Source organism: Lolium rigidum, chromosome 7, assembly GCF_022539505.1.
Source record: "Lolium rigidum isolate FL_2022 chromosome 7, APGP_CSIRO_Lrig_0.1, whole genome shotgun sequence".
NCBI lineage: Eukaryota > Viridiplantae > Streptophyta > Magnoliopsida > Poales > Poaceae > Lolium > Lolium rigidum.
The window spans coordinates 65,293,068-65,308,961 of NC_061514.1; the positions used below are offsets into that span (position 1 = coordinate 65,293,068).

General features: G+C 51.8%; 2 protein-coding genes across 2 annotated transcripts; one reads left to right on the forward strand and one right to left on the reverse strand.

Annotated features, from left to right (window-relative positions):
• Nucleotides 1-520: 520 nt before the first annotated feature.
• Nucleotides 521-1,442, reverse strand: LOC124671465 (growth-regulating factor 12-like). The gene is made up of 3 exons (XM_047207832.1): nucleotides 1,370-1,442; nucleotides 989-1,276; nucleotides 521-864 (listed from the first exon to the last, which is right to left on the reverse strand). The coding sequence occupies exons 1-3, from the start codon at nucleotides 1,440-1,442 to the stop codon at nucleotides 521-523; spliced, it is 705 nt and encodes a 234-aa protein (XP_047063788.1).
• Nucleotides 1,443-13,323: 11,881 nt separating this feature from the next.
• LOC124669893 (fasciclin-like arabinogalactan protein 8) lies at nucleotides 13,324-14,613 on the forward strand. The gene has a single exon (XM_047206428.1). The coding sequence runs from the start codon at nucleotides 13,324-13,326 to the stop codon at nucleotides 14,611-14,613; it is 1,290 nt and encodes a 429-aa protein (XP_047062384.1).
• Nucleotides 14,614-15,894: the final 1,281 nt, after the last annotated feature.

The window sequence follows — 15,894 nt, forward strand, 5'->3', positions numbered from 1 at the left end:
TGATAATTTGCTCTTAATTTTTGTAAAAATCATTTCGTTTGCCGCTGCGCTGCGGCGCTGGTCGTCGACCGGGCCACTCTGCACCACGGACGGGTCCAGCGTCCAGCCGCCCTCTGTCTCTGTGCCCAGCAAGCATCTGACCGGTCGTGCAGCAGGCCCTCCACCCCAGAAACCAGTACCCAGGCCAGGCCCCCCTCCCGCCCATACCACCGCCCCGCACCCAAGCGCGCCTCCCACCACAAACACAAAAACAATTCAGCCATGTCAGTGTGTCTGTGTCGCTGCTGCGCGCAGGCACAAACAGAGTTGCAGGAGTGGCAGTAAACAAGGCAGAGCCTACGCATGCCGTCGAGCTTTGACGAGCCGCGAACACCGAGGCGTGGTCAAGGTGCAAATAAAAGATTACAGACAGCATAATCCTCGGAGATTTTCAGTTCCAGTTCCTCCGGTACTACTCCTAAAAATCCTAACGAACGGGCAGACGATCCATAGCGAGCTACCACTACGAGGAATGCGGACATCAGGTGGCACGGGCGGTGCCGTGGGCGAGGAAGACGCCGGCGGGGGAGGCGAAGCCGAGGCGCTGCTGCTGCGGCGGCTGTGGCGGCGCGTGCGCGTTGGTGCTGCCGGCCTGCGCGTCGGCGGCGTGCATCGCGCGGATGGGGACGGCCGAGGTGGCCGCTGCCGCTTCCACAAGCTTTCTTGAACGGCCGCGGCCCCGATGGACGTGCCGCTCGCAGTACTTGCTCCCCGGCACCACGCCGTGCGAGCACCGCCACTTCTTCCCGTCCGTGCGCCGGCAGCGGTCCGGCTCCGGCTCCATGCTGCTCCTGTGGTCGAAGCACAGCCTCCCCAGACCCGCCACTGCACGCTCAAATATCAGACGATCAACGTTGGCACGAAGAATGGGACAAAAGGACCAAACAGACTGGAGAAGAGATCAAGCTATATATGAAGAACAGGAGAAGAATGCGCGGGCGGCACGTACGTGACGGGAACCTCTGCGGGGCGGAGGAGGAGGCGGCGACGCTCTTCCAGATGGGGAGCACGAGGTTGACGGGCACGGGGGCGCTGGCCACGAAGTAGCGGTAGATGAGCACCTGGTGCTCCAGCTCCTGCCGCTGCATGAACGTCAGCGCCGCCGCCACCGGCCGCCTCACCGCCGGCGGCGTCGCCTCCCCGTCGCTCCCGCTGCTGTCGCTGCGGCTGCCGCCCACGCCGAGACCCAGCCCAAGAACCAGCGGCGCCGTCGCGGGGGCTGCCACGGTCACCGCCCCTACATACGCATACACAAGAACAACACGGATCATCAGTAACTAATCCCTGGCTCGAGGCCGAGCGGAGGAAAACGAAGCAAGACACCCCCTACCGTCATAGCCATCGGCGCCGGAGAGGCGGGGGAGCTTGGACGGCGGCGAGTCGGACTGCCTTCGATCTGTCATCCGTGGATTGGACATTGGAGTCTCCCTCCTCCTCCCGGTGTTCGTGTAGGTGCGGAGTGCGTGGCTTGTCCGTAGCTGCTCACTCGCTGGTGTTCTCGCTATAGAGGCAGGCAGAGTGGAGTAGCGCGTGCAGGTTTTTGAGTAGAGGGAACTGAAGGGACGGTGCGCTGCCGTGTGCCGTCGGCTGTCGGCGTCAGTATGGACTGGGTACTGGATACATCTACGGGGACACTCCACCGCTGACACCTTGACTGAAACTATATCAAGATGCGATAACTGAAACTGTCAAACTTGAACTGAAGACCGGACCGACGCTGAGGTTTGGAGGTGTCGGGCGTTAACAACTTAAGAGCATCTCCAGTCGTGTCCCCAAAGCGTCCCTCAAAGTGATTTGGGGCGCGCCGGATAAAAAAATGTTCCAGCCGCGTCTCCCAAAGCCCATTTTTGTCCGGCGCGGCCCGATACGGTGTCCGGCGCCCCGAGCCCGTCCCCGTCCCACAGGGGACGCTCGGGGACGCCGGACACTGAACAGCGAGCGGGCTCCCACATGTCGGCGACTATTTGCATAAACCGTTGGTTCGCGCCTCTTTTCTCGTCGCTCCTTCCTTCCCGCGCCTCCCACCCCGCCGCCGCTGCCGGATTTCTCGGCCGTTTGGGCGTACGATCCGGGCTGCGAGTCGGCACCTTTGTCGCGGTCGGGGCTCCCGCCGGTCGTGCCACCGCCGCCGCGTCGCCGCGCGCGTCCCGGAACGCGCGCGTCAAATCCGTCCCACCTCCGCGCACGGAAGGTGCTCGACGACTTGCCGGAGTAGGCGCGATTGGTCGCTGTTTGTTGCGTCGTCTGCCTCGGCGCAATTTTAACCATTGATTTTGCTTTAGCCATGGACGAGCGACGATGAGATGGTTGCCCTGCTCGCTGGAGGACGAGCAAGCGTTCGACGACGACCTGCGGGAGCATTTGCTCGATCATCGCGTCCCTCCGGGAGTCGGGACATGCTTGACGCCGAGGCGGAGAAGAGGAAGAGGCCGCGCCGCGGAGGATCAAGGCCGGGAAGAAGGAAGTCGAAGCCCGGCGAGAGGATGGAGGGGCATGCCATCGCTGCACAACGACTACTTCGCCGACGGGGCAACACATGCCGACAATTTTCGGCGCCGGTACAGGATGAGCAAGGGCCTGTTCATGAATATCCTCCACGGCGTTCGAGAGTTCGACCCCTACTTCAAGCTCAAGGTCGACGCTGTAGGCGTTCACGGGTTCTCATCCATTCAGAAGTGCACCGCCGCCATGAGGATGCTTGCATACGGAGCACCTGCCGATACACAGGACAACTACCTTCGCATGAGTGAGTCTACTACCATTGAGTGCATTTACAAGTTTTGCCGAGCTGTGGTGGAAAAGTTTGGCAAATACTACTTGAGAGGGCCAAGCGAGGAAGAGGCTGCAAGGATCATGGCACAAAATGCTGCCGAGAGGATTTCTCGGAATGCTTGGAAGCATCGATTGCATGCACTCGGGCATGGAAGAAGCTGCCCGTTTGCTTGGCAAGGTATATACAAAGGGTGTCATGGATATTGCGGTGTGGTGCTTGAAGGCAGTGGCGGATTATGACCTGTGGATTTGACATTCTTTCTTTGGCATGGCGGGATCACACAATGACATCAACGTGTTGCGGCGGTCTCCGGTGTTCGACGAGACTAGTGGAAGGTCATGCTCCACCATGCAACTATGATATCAATGAACACCAATATACCAAAGGCTATTATCTAGCCGATGGTATATATCCAAAATGGGTCACTTTTGTCAAAACAATCTCGAATCCATCGAGTCCGAAGAATTCTCACTTTGCCACACGACGGGAGGCTTGCGGGAAGGATGTCGAGCGGACATTTGGTGTGCTTCAAGCACAATTTGCCATTGTTCGGTACCACTGCTCTAAGGCTGGTCTCACGACCAAATGTGGGAGGTGATGCGAGGCTTGTGTGATCATGCACAACATGATCATCGAGGATGACCGCAAGAATCATGTTAGGTCACATGTTAGTCCCTATGAGTGTCAAGTCCCTCTCGCGGAGGTTGATCATGAGTTGCTGCACAGATTTCTGCTGATTTTCTCGCCATGCACGCAGAGATCCGTGACGGCAATGTGCATGAGCAACTTCAAGCTGATCTCGTTGAGCATTTGTGGAGGATCAAAGGAAATACCGTGGCACCTTGATGTATCATCTAGCCCTTTTTATTATATTTGATTACTTGTTTTATTGTTTGTTGTAATTTAATTTGAAAACAATCCTCGAAAACATTTTTTTTCATACGCTACATTTGATATAAATAGTTTATGTGTTAAAAAAATTATTTTTAATGTTTGGGGGCGGCGTTTGGGGGACGCGGCTGGGGAGCGACGTCCCCCAAACGCAGCACGAATAAAACACGTCCCCCAAACGTTTAATCCGGTGCGGTTTGGGGACGCTTTAGGGAACGCGGCTGGCTAACATTGTTCAGCTTGGTTTGCGAGTAAAACGGTTTAAGCTCGGCTGGGATCCACGAGGACTCTCCCAGCTCTGACCGTACAAAGGGTCCAGCCGCGCATGCCGGATGGTACGCAGTACGCACAGACCGTACACGACCTCTCCAGATTGTGTCACGAGATTACGGGAAGGCCAGATGCCCAGATCTACGTCCGTGAGACGCATGGGACTGACTGTGGGGCCGTGCTTGGTCAACATGGGCTGGCTCTGTGCGCTGATCCGAGCAATGGACCCCTGTCCCCTGACTACGCAGCTAGCTTCCCTTCCCGCGGTACGTATCTGCAATCTGCAAAGTCTGTGTGAAAGTGAAGGACATGGGAGATAGTGATTTTGCTCCTGAGAGTGCATATGCTTGCTTTATTTATAATGCATTTTAAACATATTAGAAAATATAAAAAGAAACTAAAAACAAAATGTTGCGGTACATCACAACATCAGACGTGTTTATGAAGTCGTTTCAGGAAAAAGTGAGTTGTTGTGTGGCTTGTGCAAATAAGACAAAAAAAATGTTAAATAAGTCTATTTACTAGGTATTTGTTTGTCTTTTTTGCAGTGGCCACAAAAATTATCATTTTACTATGAAACTATAAGTATAAGTGATGACATAGAATGTGGAGATATACGGGCTAAAATGTTCTCTAATTTTTTAAATACTTTAAAATTCTTTTTTTCGGGTAAAGGGAGCATATGCACCTAGGATCGAAAATGCACTTCGGAAGTACACGTGGCTATCCAATCAACATGCTTGGAACACTCATCTCACTCTCTTCCAGGGCACGAGATAGAATTTTTTAATGAAATTCAAAAACCTAAATCTAAATCATATCTATGGGCGGCGGGGCGGTCGAACAGGTTGAAGTCCAGAGTAGCGTTCAGATCGCCGATGTCGCCCGCACCATCGTCGTCATGGTCCTCCCAAGACTAGGACAAGCCGTTGTAGGCTTTCTCGGCGGCGCCTTGGCCTCCACCTTGGCTGCCCTATTCTTCAGCTGCCGCTGGAGTAGGGTTGGCGCCTACATTGTGGACGAGGTCGACGATGTTTCTATATTCGTATACCGACAACAACTTCCCGAACTCACTATCCGCCACGATGGCAATGCTCACCGACTAGCCCGGGGCTTTGCAGACGCCAGGGTACTCCTCAGGGTTGCCCTCGCCGCCTGCATCTGGTTGTGCGGACGACACTTGTTTTCCTCAATATTGTGCGCCATTGGCGGCGGCAGACTCCTTCTTCGGGCACCGGCAATAGAGCCCCCAACGGTTGAATCACCCGCCGCCGTGGTAGGCTAAGATCTCGACCTCGCGCTCCGTCGTGGTAATACGCAAGTCGTTGACATAACACAAATGAAACACCATTCCACTAGCATTGACACAAATGAAGGCTCACTCTCCCGTGACTATATATCTTTTAGATGCTCCACAGGACATGCACTAGTAGTGCGAGGAAACTCCGGTGGATGGTATAAGCGGTGCTAGTGTTAGCATGTTGGAACAGAGAACGACAACAAGTGGTTGAAAGTTTCTATTTCGAGGCATTGAGATTAGCCGATGGACAAAGGCTAGTGCATGCACGATGCTTGCAGAGAGCGTCCTTATGAAGATTGAGCGAGAAATAGAGAGTGAAGGGCACACCAATCAATAAAAGTGAAAATTAATTTAAATTGCAGACCTACTTCGTTAGATTCTGGACTAAAGCTATTATTCAGGATCTAGATTATGATCGCCTTGTAACTCATCCTATTAATAAAGTTCTTATTTTGCACGTAAAAAAAGATTGATAGCGTGTCAGACGGTTCAAATACCATGTAGTATAGGGATTGCTTTGCCAATTATGGTTTTGCAACATATCAATCACACTGTTACGATGAAGCATGTTCCCCACCACGTATCCTTTAAATTTATTTTTGTGGAAAATTTAGCACCATCCTAAATTCATGATTCAATTTGCAAAACTCGTGATATAACCAGTTTAGCGAATCGACTTCCCAAATAGTAGTGCGTCCTCGTAGAACTTTCTCAAACTATTTAACCCTTTTCAGGAACAAAACTAGTTCCTCGTACCGTCGTACAACAGTTTTTGTACTTTTGGACGGAAAAAACAGTCATTGTTTTTTTTTATAGATAAAACAGTCATTGCTAATTCCAGAGCTCAGTGTCCATAGCAAAGGATAGCTAGGCCCATTTCCATGTAGGGGATTTTCTGGGCCTGTCGGCCCGAGCAAGGTGCTATCCAGCAGCACGGCCCAGATCACAAATTCCATGGGTATGTCCTCGTGGAGTCGTGGGTAGGTCTGGGAATGTGTAGCCCTCTACGGTCCAAATCGTTTCACGGTCCACCGAGGCACCGACGACGAAAGCTCCAACCAACAAAACAGTTTTGTGAAGAGAAGCTGTACGTTACACCCAAAAAAACAAAGAGAAGTTGTACACAAATATTGTCTGTCAATTATAGATGTGAGTGCAAAACAACTCGTTGTTACGCAAAAATAAGAAGAACGACATCAACAAGAACCAGAACGAATTCACTTACAGAGCTTATTTGATTTAAAGGATTTTTTTATAGGATCTTATCTATTGGAAAAAAATTACAGAGACCTTTTTTGCGAACTCTATAGAGACCATTTGATTCAAATGATTGAACGCTCCAAAAAAAATTATAGATTGCTTTACTATACTAAAATTTCATAAGATTTCTAGCAAGAGGTTGGACCTCCTGAAATTTTTCTATATGTTTATGATAACTATAACATGTACTCAATCTCTATTTTTTTGTGTGTTTTTCCGGTGGTGCAACCAAATGACTTCCGCGATAAATTCTTGTGTTCTTTATCCATGTAGGATTTCACATGCCATGACATGTATTCCCTCCATTCATATAAGTATATTTGATTTCTCTATATTCGGATGTATCTATAATCTAAATAGTGTCTAGATATATCTAAATTTAAATGAACTTGCTATATTTTTTTATGAACAGAGCTAGTACTACTCCTGCTTTTTCCCTATTACCGTGATTTTAAGGGCACATTTGAGTCATAGGATAAAAACAAGACCTCCAAGGCAGAGCCCGAGTCATCGGTATTAACGTAGAAGGTATGTGTGGACCAGAGCTAAACCACGTGAAATATTGCGCCCACGTGATTCGAACTCGGGGCAGCCAAGAGACGCTACCGCGCTCTAGCCACTGAGCTACTAGCTCATCCACTAATTCATAGGATAGGAAAACCATATGAATGAGATGGCATGTCTAGTTTAATCTTACAGAAGGATGAAATGTGTTTGATTGTAGCAAAGAAATTTTTATGAGGCATGTCCTAATATTTATTTTCTATAGAATTTGCACTATAGGATTTCTGTATGATTAGTTTATATATGATATGGTCCTATGAATCAAATAACTTGTGCAAGAATTTTTTAATATAGAATTCAAATCTCACACTATTGCTATAAAAAATTTATAAATCAAAGGAGCCCTAAAATCTTTGGAATCAAACAGGTGCTGAGCAGTTTTATGGCCGGCCGGCAGATGATCGAGCTTGGAGCACGCCTGCTGCCTGCATATCAATCATGGGCGCTTTTGAATGGTTCCTCGCTTTTGCTTTGATGCTCATCACGAATTATGAGAGAAATAGTCACAAATCTGTAGGCTGCATTTGCCCACTTGAGCCTGCATTTGAACACACGGATAATGAGAGGAATGGTCATCAGGAGGACAGTCTTACATAACTCGATACACTGTTCGAAGAATTCTACTAGCAGCTCGATTTTTGTGTCTGTCTGCCCATTAATTTGCTTCTGATTATATCTGCATATTAGGGAAAAAACAGTTGATGTCTTCTTTTTTTGCGAAAAAAACAGTTGATGTCTTAACTGCCTCACCTACAAAACAGACCAATGCACACACCGATACACGGTACTCGGTATACGACACGACGTCGCAACATATGGACCATCTTCCTCTCCTCGGGTTCGTTCCGGTATGACGAGGCGCGCCATCAGCCTCCTCGTGATCACATTTCGCAACCTCACGGCATCTCCAGCTGCTATGTTTGCGTTTATTTAGATCTACACCTCAACCTAGCGGTTCTAAGAGCATCTCCAACAAAGACTGTAAATTAGACATGCGCTAAAAAACCCGTCAATATACAGTGTCAAACACGTTTTTGCGTCCTCCGGCAGACGCTGTAAAATAAGTCGTGCTGTAAAAACTTTTGTGCGCGCGGCAGTTTGCTATCCAAAGCGATATCTGCCGCACCGACTAGCGCGCGCTGTAAGCTGGCTTCTCCATCGCACGAAAAAACTGCTCTGAAATGTCTTCGCTTCTCCGCGCTGCGACGACAAGAAGATCCGCCGGCGGCCGCATCTCCGGCTTGCCGGACGCAGTGTCCGCGACGTCCGCAGCGGCGAGGGCCCCCGTCGACGGCGTCTTTTCCTCGGCGCCGACTTCGCCGGACTGGCATCCCGCCACGTCGTCTCCCTCGGCGCCATGAGGTACGCTCGCTCTCGTGCGGTTCATGGCGTGCTTCCGCTTCAAGATGTGGTGGATGGCGCAGAGGATGGGGGACAAGGGCGGCGACGTTCCGCACGAGACGCAGTTCCTGCTCGTCGAGTCCAAGGCCGCCGGCGGCAGCGAGGAGGAGACGTCGTACGTCGTGTTCCTCCCGCTCGTGGAGGGCGCGTTCCGGGCCAGCTCCAGGGCGGCGGCGCGGGCGGCGACGAGCTCCAGCTCTGCGTCGAGAGCGGCGACGCCGACACGCTCGCGAGTTCCAGCTCTGCGTCGAGAGGGGCGGAGATGCGGCCGCCGGACGTGATCAAATCATTAGTTCTTGCTACCTGCTGCCTCACGGTTGGCTTTCCTCCACGCGGCCGGCCTGACGGAATTGAATCGGTCGTTCTTGCAGCTTTTCTTCACTTAGTATTTGTTTCTTGCTGGGATCAATTTTGTCTCGGCGGATGGTTAATTTAAGTGCGATATTGATTCGTTTCCGGTCCTCGGGAATGGAATTCAGCGGTTGTGTGGCGGCATGGAAGGAAGAATGGATGGGAAAGAAAAGAATGGGTGCAAAGAGGAGACGACTGATAAATTTAGTTGATTTTTTTAGATTTATTTGTGACCTGTTTGATCTTGTTTGTTGTATGTATGTTGAAGAAATTTGTTCGTGGAGCTCTATTTTACAGCCTCTGGTGAAGGGCAGGTTTTGGGCTTCTTGATTGCGCTGTAAAATAGAGCCTCCGGTGAAGCTCGTGTCGGCGCCACGCGCTGTATTCGGATCGAGCGCGCTGCAAACAAGTTTTACAGCGACAAATTTTAGAGCTTCTGTTGGAGATGCTCTAACTGAGCTATCCGGAGTAACGCAAACTCGGTTCAAATATGCCTCGTGAATGTGTCTGCAAAGACACAACGCCGTCCGTGCACGCATCCACCCCCTTTGCACTTGGGCCCGCCTATTAGCAACCATGTGTGTTTGGTCTTCAGTGCGCGAGTACTGACGGGCGGCGCTCAACATCTTTAATGGCGCGTCGCGCTGTCCGTGCCTACGTTGGCGACATCGCTGTGGCTTCAACGCTAGAGTATCAAAAGGCGAGGCAGCAAGCCAGTCTTTTTAAGAGGGGGCGACCATTTCCTCGTTCACACCATTGCCATCGTTCTAGTCCTTGCCAGCCCTTTTTTTACCTAGACCATGGGAAAAAGCTAGCCCTTTCGCAAGGCGAAGTACGACGGCAAGGTCGGCCCCTCGTGTGGCGGCAAGCAGCCGCGGCAGCGCCGCTACGTGCAGGTGGAGCTTGCGCGTCAGCTATGGGAGGCGAACTGGTCGGTGCCATGGTTGGATGCCAGCGTACCGGGTAGAAGCTAGTACCTCAACTCCCGTCGCATGCCGGTCCCTCCCGTGCCTCGTGCAAGACGAGAGCGGCGTGACGAGGTTCGACGCAACCGGTTCGTATTGCCGTCAGATCTATCGCCAGTTTATACTGATGTCGGATCTGCGCGAATATGACCTGAGAGCCACATGAGCCAATCAGTTCATAAGATTTTCCGTGGATGACTGAGTACTAGAGCTATTTGGGGCAGAGGCCTAAAATTCGATCGCGCCGAACGGCCAAATCTCTGTCCAATATGCTAGGGCGCCGGCACACGCGACCACGTTGGATTAGACTTGGGCCCCCTTGATGTCTACGGGTGCTTCTATTCTTGTAGACAGTGTTGGGCCTCCAAGAGCAGAGGTTTGTAGAACAGCAGCAAGTTTCCCTTAAGTGGATTACCCAAGGTTTATCGAACTCAGGGAGGAAGAGGTCAAAGATATCCCTCTCATGCAACCCCGCAACCACAAAGCAAGAAGTCTCTTGTGTCCCCAACACACCTAATAGGTGTACTAGTTCGGCGAAGAGATAGTGAAATACAAGTGGTATGAATGAATATGAGCGATGAGTACGGCGCGAGAAAATAGCTTACGGCATGCGGTTGATGGTAGTAATATTGCGGGAAGTAAACAAGCGGTAGTAACTCAGCGAGTAGTAACGCAATAGAAACAAGTAACAAACAACGATAGCAGTATTTAGGAACAAGGCCTAGGGATTAGACTTTCACTAGTGGACACTCTCAACATTGATCACATAACAGAATAGATAAATGCATACTCTACACTCTCTTGTTGGATGATGAACACATTGCGTAGGATTACACGAACCCTCAATGCCGGAGTTAACAAGCTCCACAATTCAATGTTCATATTTAAATAACCTTAGAGTGCATGAAAGATCGATACGACTAAACCAAGTACTAACATAGCATGCACACTTGTCACCTTCATGCTTATGTAGGAGGAATAATACACATCAATACTATCATAGCAATAGTTAACTTCGCAATCTACAAGAGATCATGATCATAGCATAAACCAAGTACTAACACGGATGCACACACTTGTCACCATTACATCGTGCGGGAGGAATAAAACTACTTTAATAACATTGCTAGAGTAGCACATAGATAAATTGTGATACAAAACACATTGCAATCATAAAGAGATATAAATAAGCACTTCACTATGCCATTCATAACAGTTCTGTGAAATATAGCCTAAGAGACCCACACGGTGCACTCACTGTCACCTTTACACACGTGGGACAAGGAGTCTCCGGAGATCACATAAGTAAAACTCACTTGACTAGCATAATGACATCTAGATTACAAGCATCATCATATGAATCTCAATCATGTAAGGCAGCTCATGAGATTATTGTATTGAAGTAGATAGGAGAGAGATGAACCACATAGCTACCGGTACGGCCCGAGCCTCGATGGAGAACTACTCCCTCTTCATGGGAGCAGCGGTGGTGATGAAGATGGCGGTGGAGATGGCAGCGGTGTCGATGGAGAAGCCTTCCGGGGGCACTTCCCCGCTCCGGCAGGGTGCCGGAACAGAGACTCCTGTCCCCCAGATCTTGGCTTCGCGATGGCGGCGGCTCTGGAAGGTTTCGCGTACCGTGGCTTTCTCCGTAAGGGTTTTTAGGTCTGGGACCTTTAAATAGGCGAAAGGGGAGCGTCGGAGGGGGCACGGGGCCACCACACCATAGGGCGGCGCGGCGCGGCCCCCCTCCGGCCGCGCCGGGGTGTGGTGTGGGGCCCCCGGAGCTTCCTCGGCGGCTCTCGGGTGTTCCGGATGGTTCGGGAAAAAATAGGAACACGGGCGTTGATTTCGTCCGATTCCGAGAATATTTCGTTACTAGGATTTCGAAACCAAAAACAGCAGAAAACGAGAAGCGGCACTTCGGCATCTTGTTAATAGGTTAGTTCCAGAAAATGCATAATAATGACATATAATGTGTATAAAACATGTAGGTATCATCAATAATGTGGCATGGAACATAAGAAATTATAGATACGTTTGAGACGTATCACCCCTCATCAACGTCGTGGCGCCAACCAGTCAACTTTATTAACGATTATCGTTTTTTTCCATCGAATAATGGTTTTCTATGGGTTAACAGTGGGTACTCGCACACGGTACCTCGTATTTTGACGTTAGAGTAATGGTGGCACCGGCAACTTCGCCTTTCTAGCACCTTAAATAGCCTTCGACAAGGCTAACTGCACCACGCATACATTCCTCGCTAACGCATCTTGCCTCACATAGTCCCGGTGCACAGAAACCTTGGCCCATTGCCCCATCACACTCCGATGGCCCGCAACGACGAAGAGGCCGGTGACACCAACGATAATAACTGCATGCGCATCGTCTCAATCGAGGATGGAAGATGCGAAGGTGTTTACGGAGCAGGACTGCCCGTGCTGCCGGATTTGCGCCTACCCACTGGTGGGAATATCAGCTACGGTTGGCTCACCATCCCACCGCTGTCCTGCGGTGCAGAGTTGCGGGATTACATCCAGCGACTCTACAACATGCTCACACTAGAGCGGCTTGCAAACCCTGATTGGGCAATGTGCCCGACCATTACAAATATGTGCCACATCGTCCCACGCAGCATAAGAGATGCAGCCGGTGGTGTTCCGTGCGCAGAACGACCCTGAGCAGTAGCCGGGGCTCAGCAAGGCCCTCGCCAGTCAGTGAACACCTTTCTCACAGTGGACGAAGAGTTCAGGAAATGGTAACCGACATATGATTTCGGTGCCATCGTCGACCTCGTTGACATCGACACCGACAAAAAGGAAGAAGGACGATGAAGGCCAGTGTAGCGGCCTATCATCCTCCTTATGGGACAGTATCGATGCGGACAACAGCGAGATCGGCGCTCTGAACGCCGCTCTCAACTTCATCTTGCTCTGAGCCCCTTGTCCATTAGGGTTTAGTTCTAGATTTTCAAAATTTTCATTTGAACTTTGTAAAAAAATATAAATGTAAAAAATCAACCTGTTTGTTTAATTATTTTAAATCATATTGGTGTTGTTGCTGGACATAGTTATTAGGCAGGTGGAGATGCTCTCAGCTTGTGTATAATAAAAAGAAAGAGAAAAAGAGCTTAACCGACACGATCCTACATGAATTGGACACAAGTTCCGAATATTTCATTCGGATTTGAGAAACTGAATAGGCCAAAAACTACTATTTTTGAGATAGGAACAGAACAAGCCAATCTTCACACGGAAGCAAAGGTCTCCCCCCACCGCCGAAGATCATCACAGTTCTCAACGAGCTGGAACACGCACAGACATTAGTGCCCCACACCTAATCCAACCTAACCATGGTCAAGGTAACCCAACCACACCTCAACCCAGCCCCCAAAAAGGCCAAAAACCCAGACGCCAGAAAGCTAAAACCCCCACGCCACGCAGGCGCACAGCCGCACCGCACAACAAATCTTTCCCCATTCCCCAACCCAACACCAGTCCACCGCCATGGCCGCCGCGTACCGCCTCCTCTTCCTGCTGGCCGTCTCCCTCGCCGCCGTCTCCGCCGCCCGCGCCCACAACATCACGGCCATCCTCGAGGGCTACTCCGAGTACTCCCTCTACAACAGCTACCTCTCCCAGACCAAGGTCTGCGACGAGATCAACGGCCGCAGCACGGTGACCTCACTCGTCCTCACCAACGGCGCCATGTCCTCGCTCGTCTCCAACCTCTCCCTCGCCGACGTCAAGAACGCGCTCCGCCTCCTCACCCTCCTCGACTACTACGACCCCAAGAAGCTGCACTCCCTCCACGGCGGCTCCGAGCTCACCACCACGCTCTACCAGACCACCGGCGACGCCTCCGGGGACATGGGCCACGTCAACATCACCAACCTCCGCGGCGGCAAGGTCGGCTTCGCGTCCGCCCAGCCCGGCGCCAAGTTCCAGGCCACCTACACCAAGTCCGTCAAGGAGGAGCCCTACAACCTCTCCGTCCTCGAGGTCTCCGACCCCATCACCTTCCCCGGCCTCTTCACCGCCGCCTCCGCCGCCTCCACCAACCTCACCGCGCTGCTCGAGAAGGCCGGCTGCAAGCGGTTCGCCGCGCTCATCGTGTCGTCCGGGGTCATCAAGACGTACCAGGCGGCCATGGACAAGGCGCTCACCCTGTTCGCGCCCACCGACGACGCCTTCCACGCCAAGGGCCTCCCGGATCTGGCCAAGCTCACGGCCGCCGACCTCGTCACGCTGCTCGAGTACCACGCGCTGCCGCAGTACGCGCCCAAGGCCTCGCTCAAGACCATCAAGGGCGGCATCCCGACCCTCGCCTCCACCGGCAAGGGCAAGTACGACCTCTCCGTCGTGGCCAGGGGCGACGACGTGTCCATGGACACCGGCATGGACAAGTCCCGCGTCGCATCCACCGTGCTCGACGACACCCCCGTGGCCGTGCACACGGTGGACAGCGTCCTGCTGCCTCCCGAGCTCTTCGGCGGCGCCCCCTCGCCCGCGCCCGCGGGAGCGGCGGCCGACACGCCGGCGTCTGCCCCTGCGCCAGAAGCCGCCTCCGCGCCGGCGCCCGCTCCCACCAAGCAGCACGAGAAGAAGAAGCCCAAGGGCAAGGCGCATTCCCCGCCCGCGCCCCCGGCTGATTCCCCTGACATGGCCCCCGCCGACGCGCCGGACGGAGACGAGGCGGACAAGGCCGACAACAAGAGCGGCGCCGTCGCGACGGGCTTGAGCTTCGCGGCCATGGTGGCCTCTGTCGCCGCCCTTGTCGGCGCGTCGTTGCTGTGATCTGCACAGGTGTTCGGCGGCCCTCGTTTGTTCTGTTACTCTGGACACCCATGATGTGATGCACTCCGGTCTTGCTCGCGACTGAAATGCTCATAAGAAGTTGTTAATTTCGTCTTCCTGGTTCGCTGATTAGTAGGTAGGGTTGAATCATTGGGTGGATTTGGGTGATTGTGGTGCCTGCATTGGTAGTTTTAGCTTCTCAGAACAGTTCTATCGAGTTCGATTGTGCTATGCTCGTTCCAGGTGCTGCATTCCATCTTACCATGACTCGAATTCGCATACAGCATATTGCATTCTTGGTTCAGTTGTTTGCAAAGGGTGCTATGGTCTTATTAAACTCGACAACTGGGGCTACATAAATTCTACATTGTAGTTTGGCGTGCACATTCTAGATTTTACATCAGTTTATCTTTTGCTTTCACATTGTAGAATGTTCGTCAGTTCATCTTCTTTGCTGGCCTGGCCGCACTCTAGAATCATCCATAGAGTTGATATGGCCGAAACGTACTGGGCCGCTCACAAGCTAGACCAGAGTAGAACAATGCAGCTTGCCGGAGTTCTGATCTTGGTAGCGCAACGTACTTTTGAAAGAGTATTGCGTATCATGTGAATTTCGAAAAAATCATTCAAAATTTCGAAACATTCATGTTCATCGCCTGAACTTTTCTTTCAGCCACCACCTGCACAAACGACAGCACTACTCCTGCCTCGTTTCCGGGGTCGCATGGCGTATCATGTGACTCTGCCGTCTGCGGCGAGCCCGACGCCGTTGGCCCCATGCCTCGCTTTAACTCGTGTACGTTTTTTTTTGCTATCCGTATGCCTGCCGATACGGCGTGGCTCCACGCCGGTGCAGATCATCATTCATGCTATGGTCCCTGTAAAATCAGAGCTTCGAGCTGTACTCGCGTAGCAATTCGAGCAAATGCCTCGTCTCGTTTCGTGGACACTTTTGGGTAGATGCGTGCTGTGTGCGGTGTATAGTACTGTATATGTACAAATCTTGGCTGGATTTGCGATGGCAGTTCGCTGCCTTTGCCAAGACTGTACAAAACATCAGCCCCTAGGATACCGCTCTACCTCGAGTATCCGATGAGTGCGTCGCACTGTCGCAGGGAAAAAGTCGAAACGCATGCAAGGAATCCTCTCGGCGTGACGATTGGTGGTGCCCGTTGGGACTGAAACTTGGGAGGAGACGAGACAAACGGTCAATGGCTGCGTGGCCCCCATTGGTGATCCGTCCATGGCTGAAGCGACTGTTGTGTGTTCGTGCGCGGTGTG

Bases quoted from the DNA above. Each gene is read 5' to 3' on its own strand.
- LOC124671465 (XM_047207832.1), bottom strand. From the start codon at position 1,442: ATGACAGATCGAAGGCAGTCCGACTCGCCGCCGTCCAAGCTCCCCCGC. The intron at 1,277-1,369 runs GTAGGGGGTGTC...ATGCGTATGTAG, and splicing joins CGGCGCCGATGGCTATGACG to GGGCGGTGACCGTGGCAGCC. The intron at 865-988 runs GTACGTGCCGCC...TTGAGCGTGCAG, and splicing joins CCCGCAGAGGTTCCCGTCAC to TGGCGGGTCTGGGGAGGCTG.
- LOC124669893 (XM_047206428.1), top strand. From the start codon at position 13,324: ATGGCCGCCGCGTACCGCCTCCTCTTCCTGCTGGCCGTCTCCCTCGCC.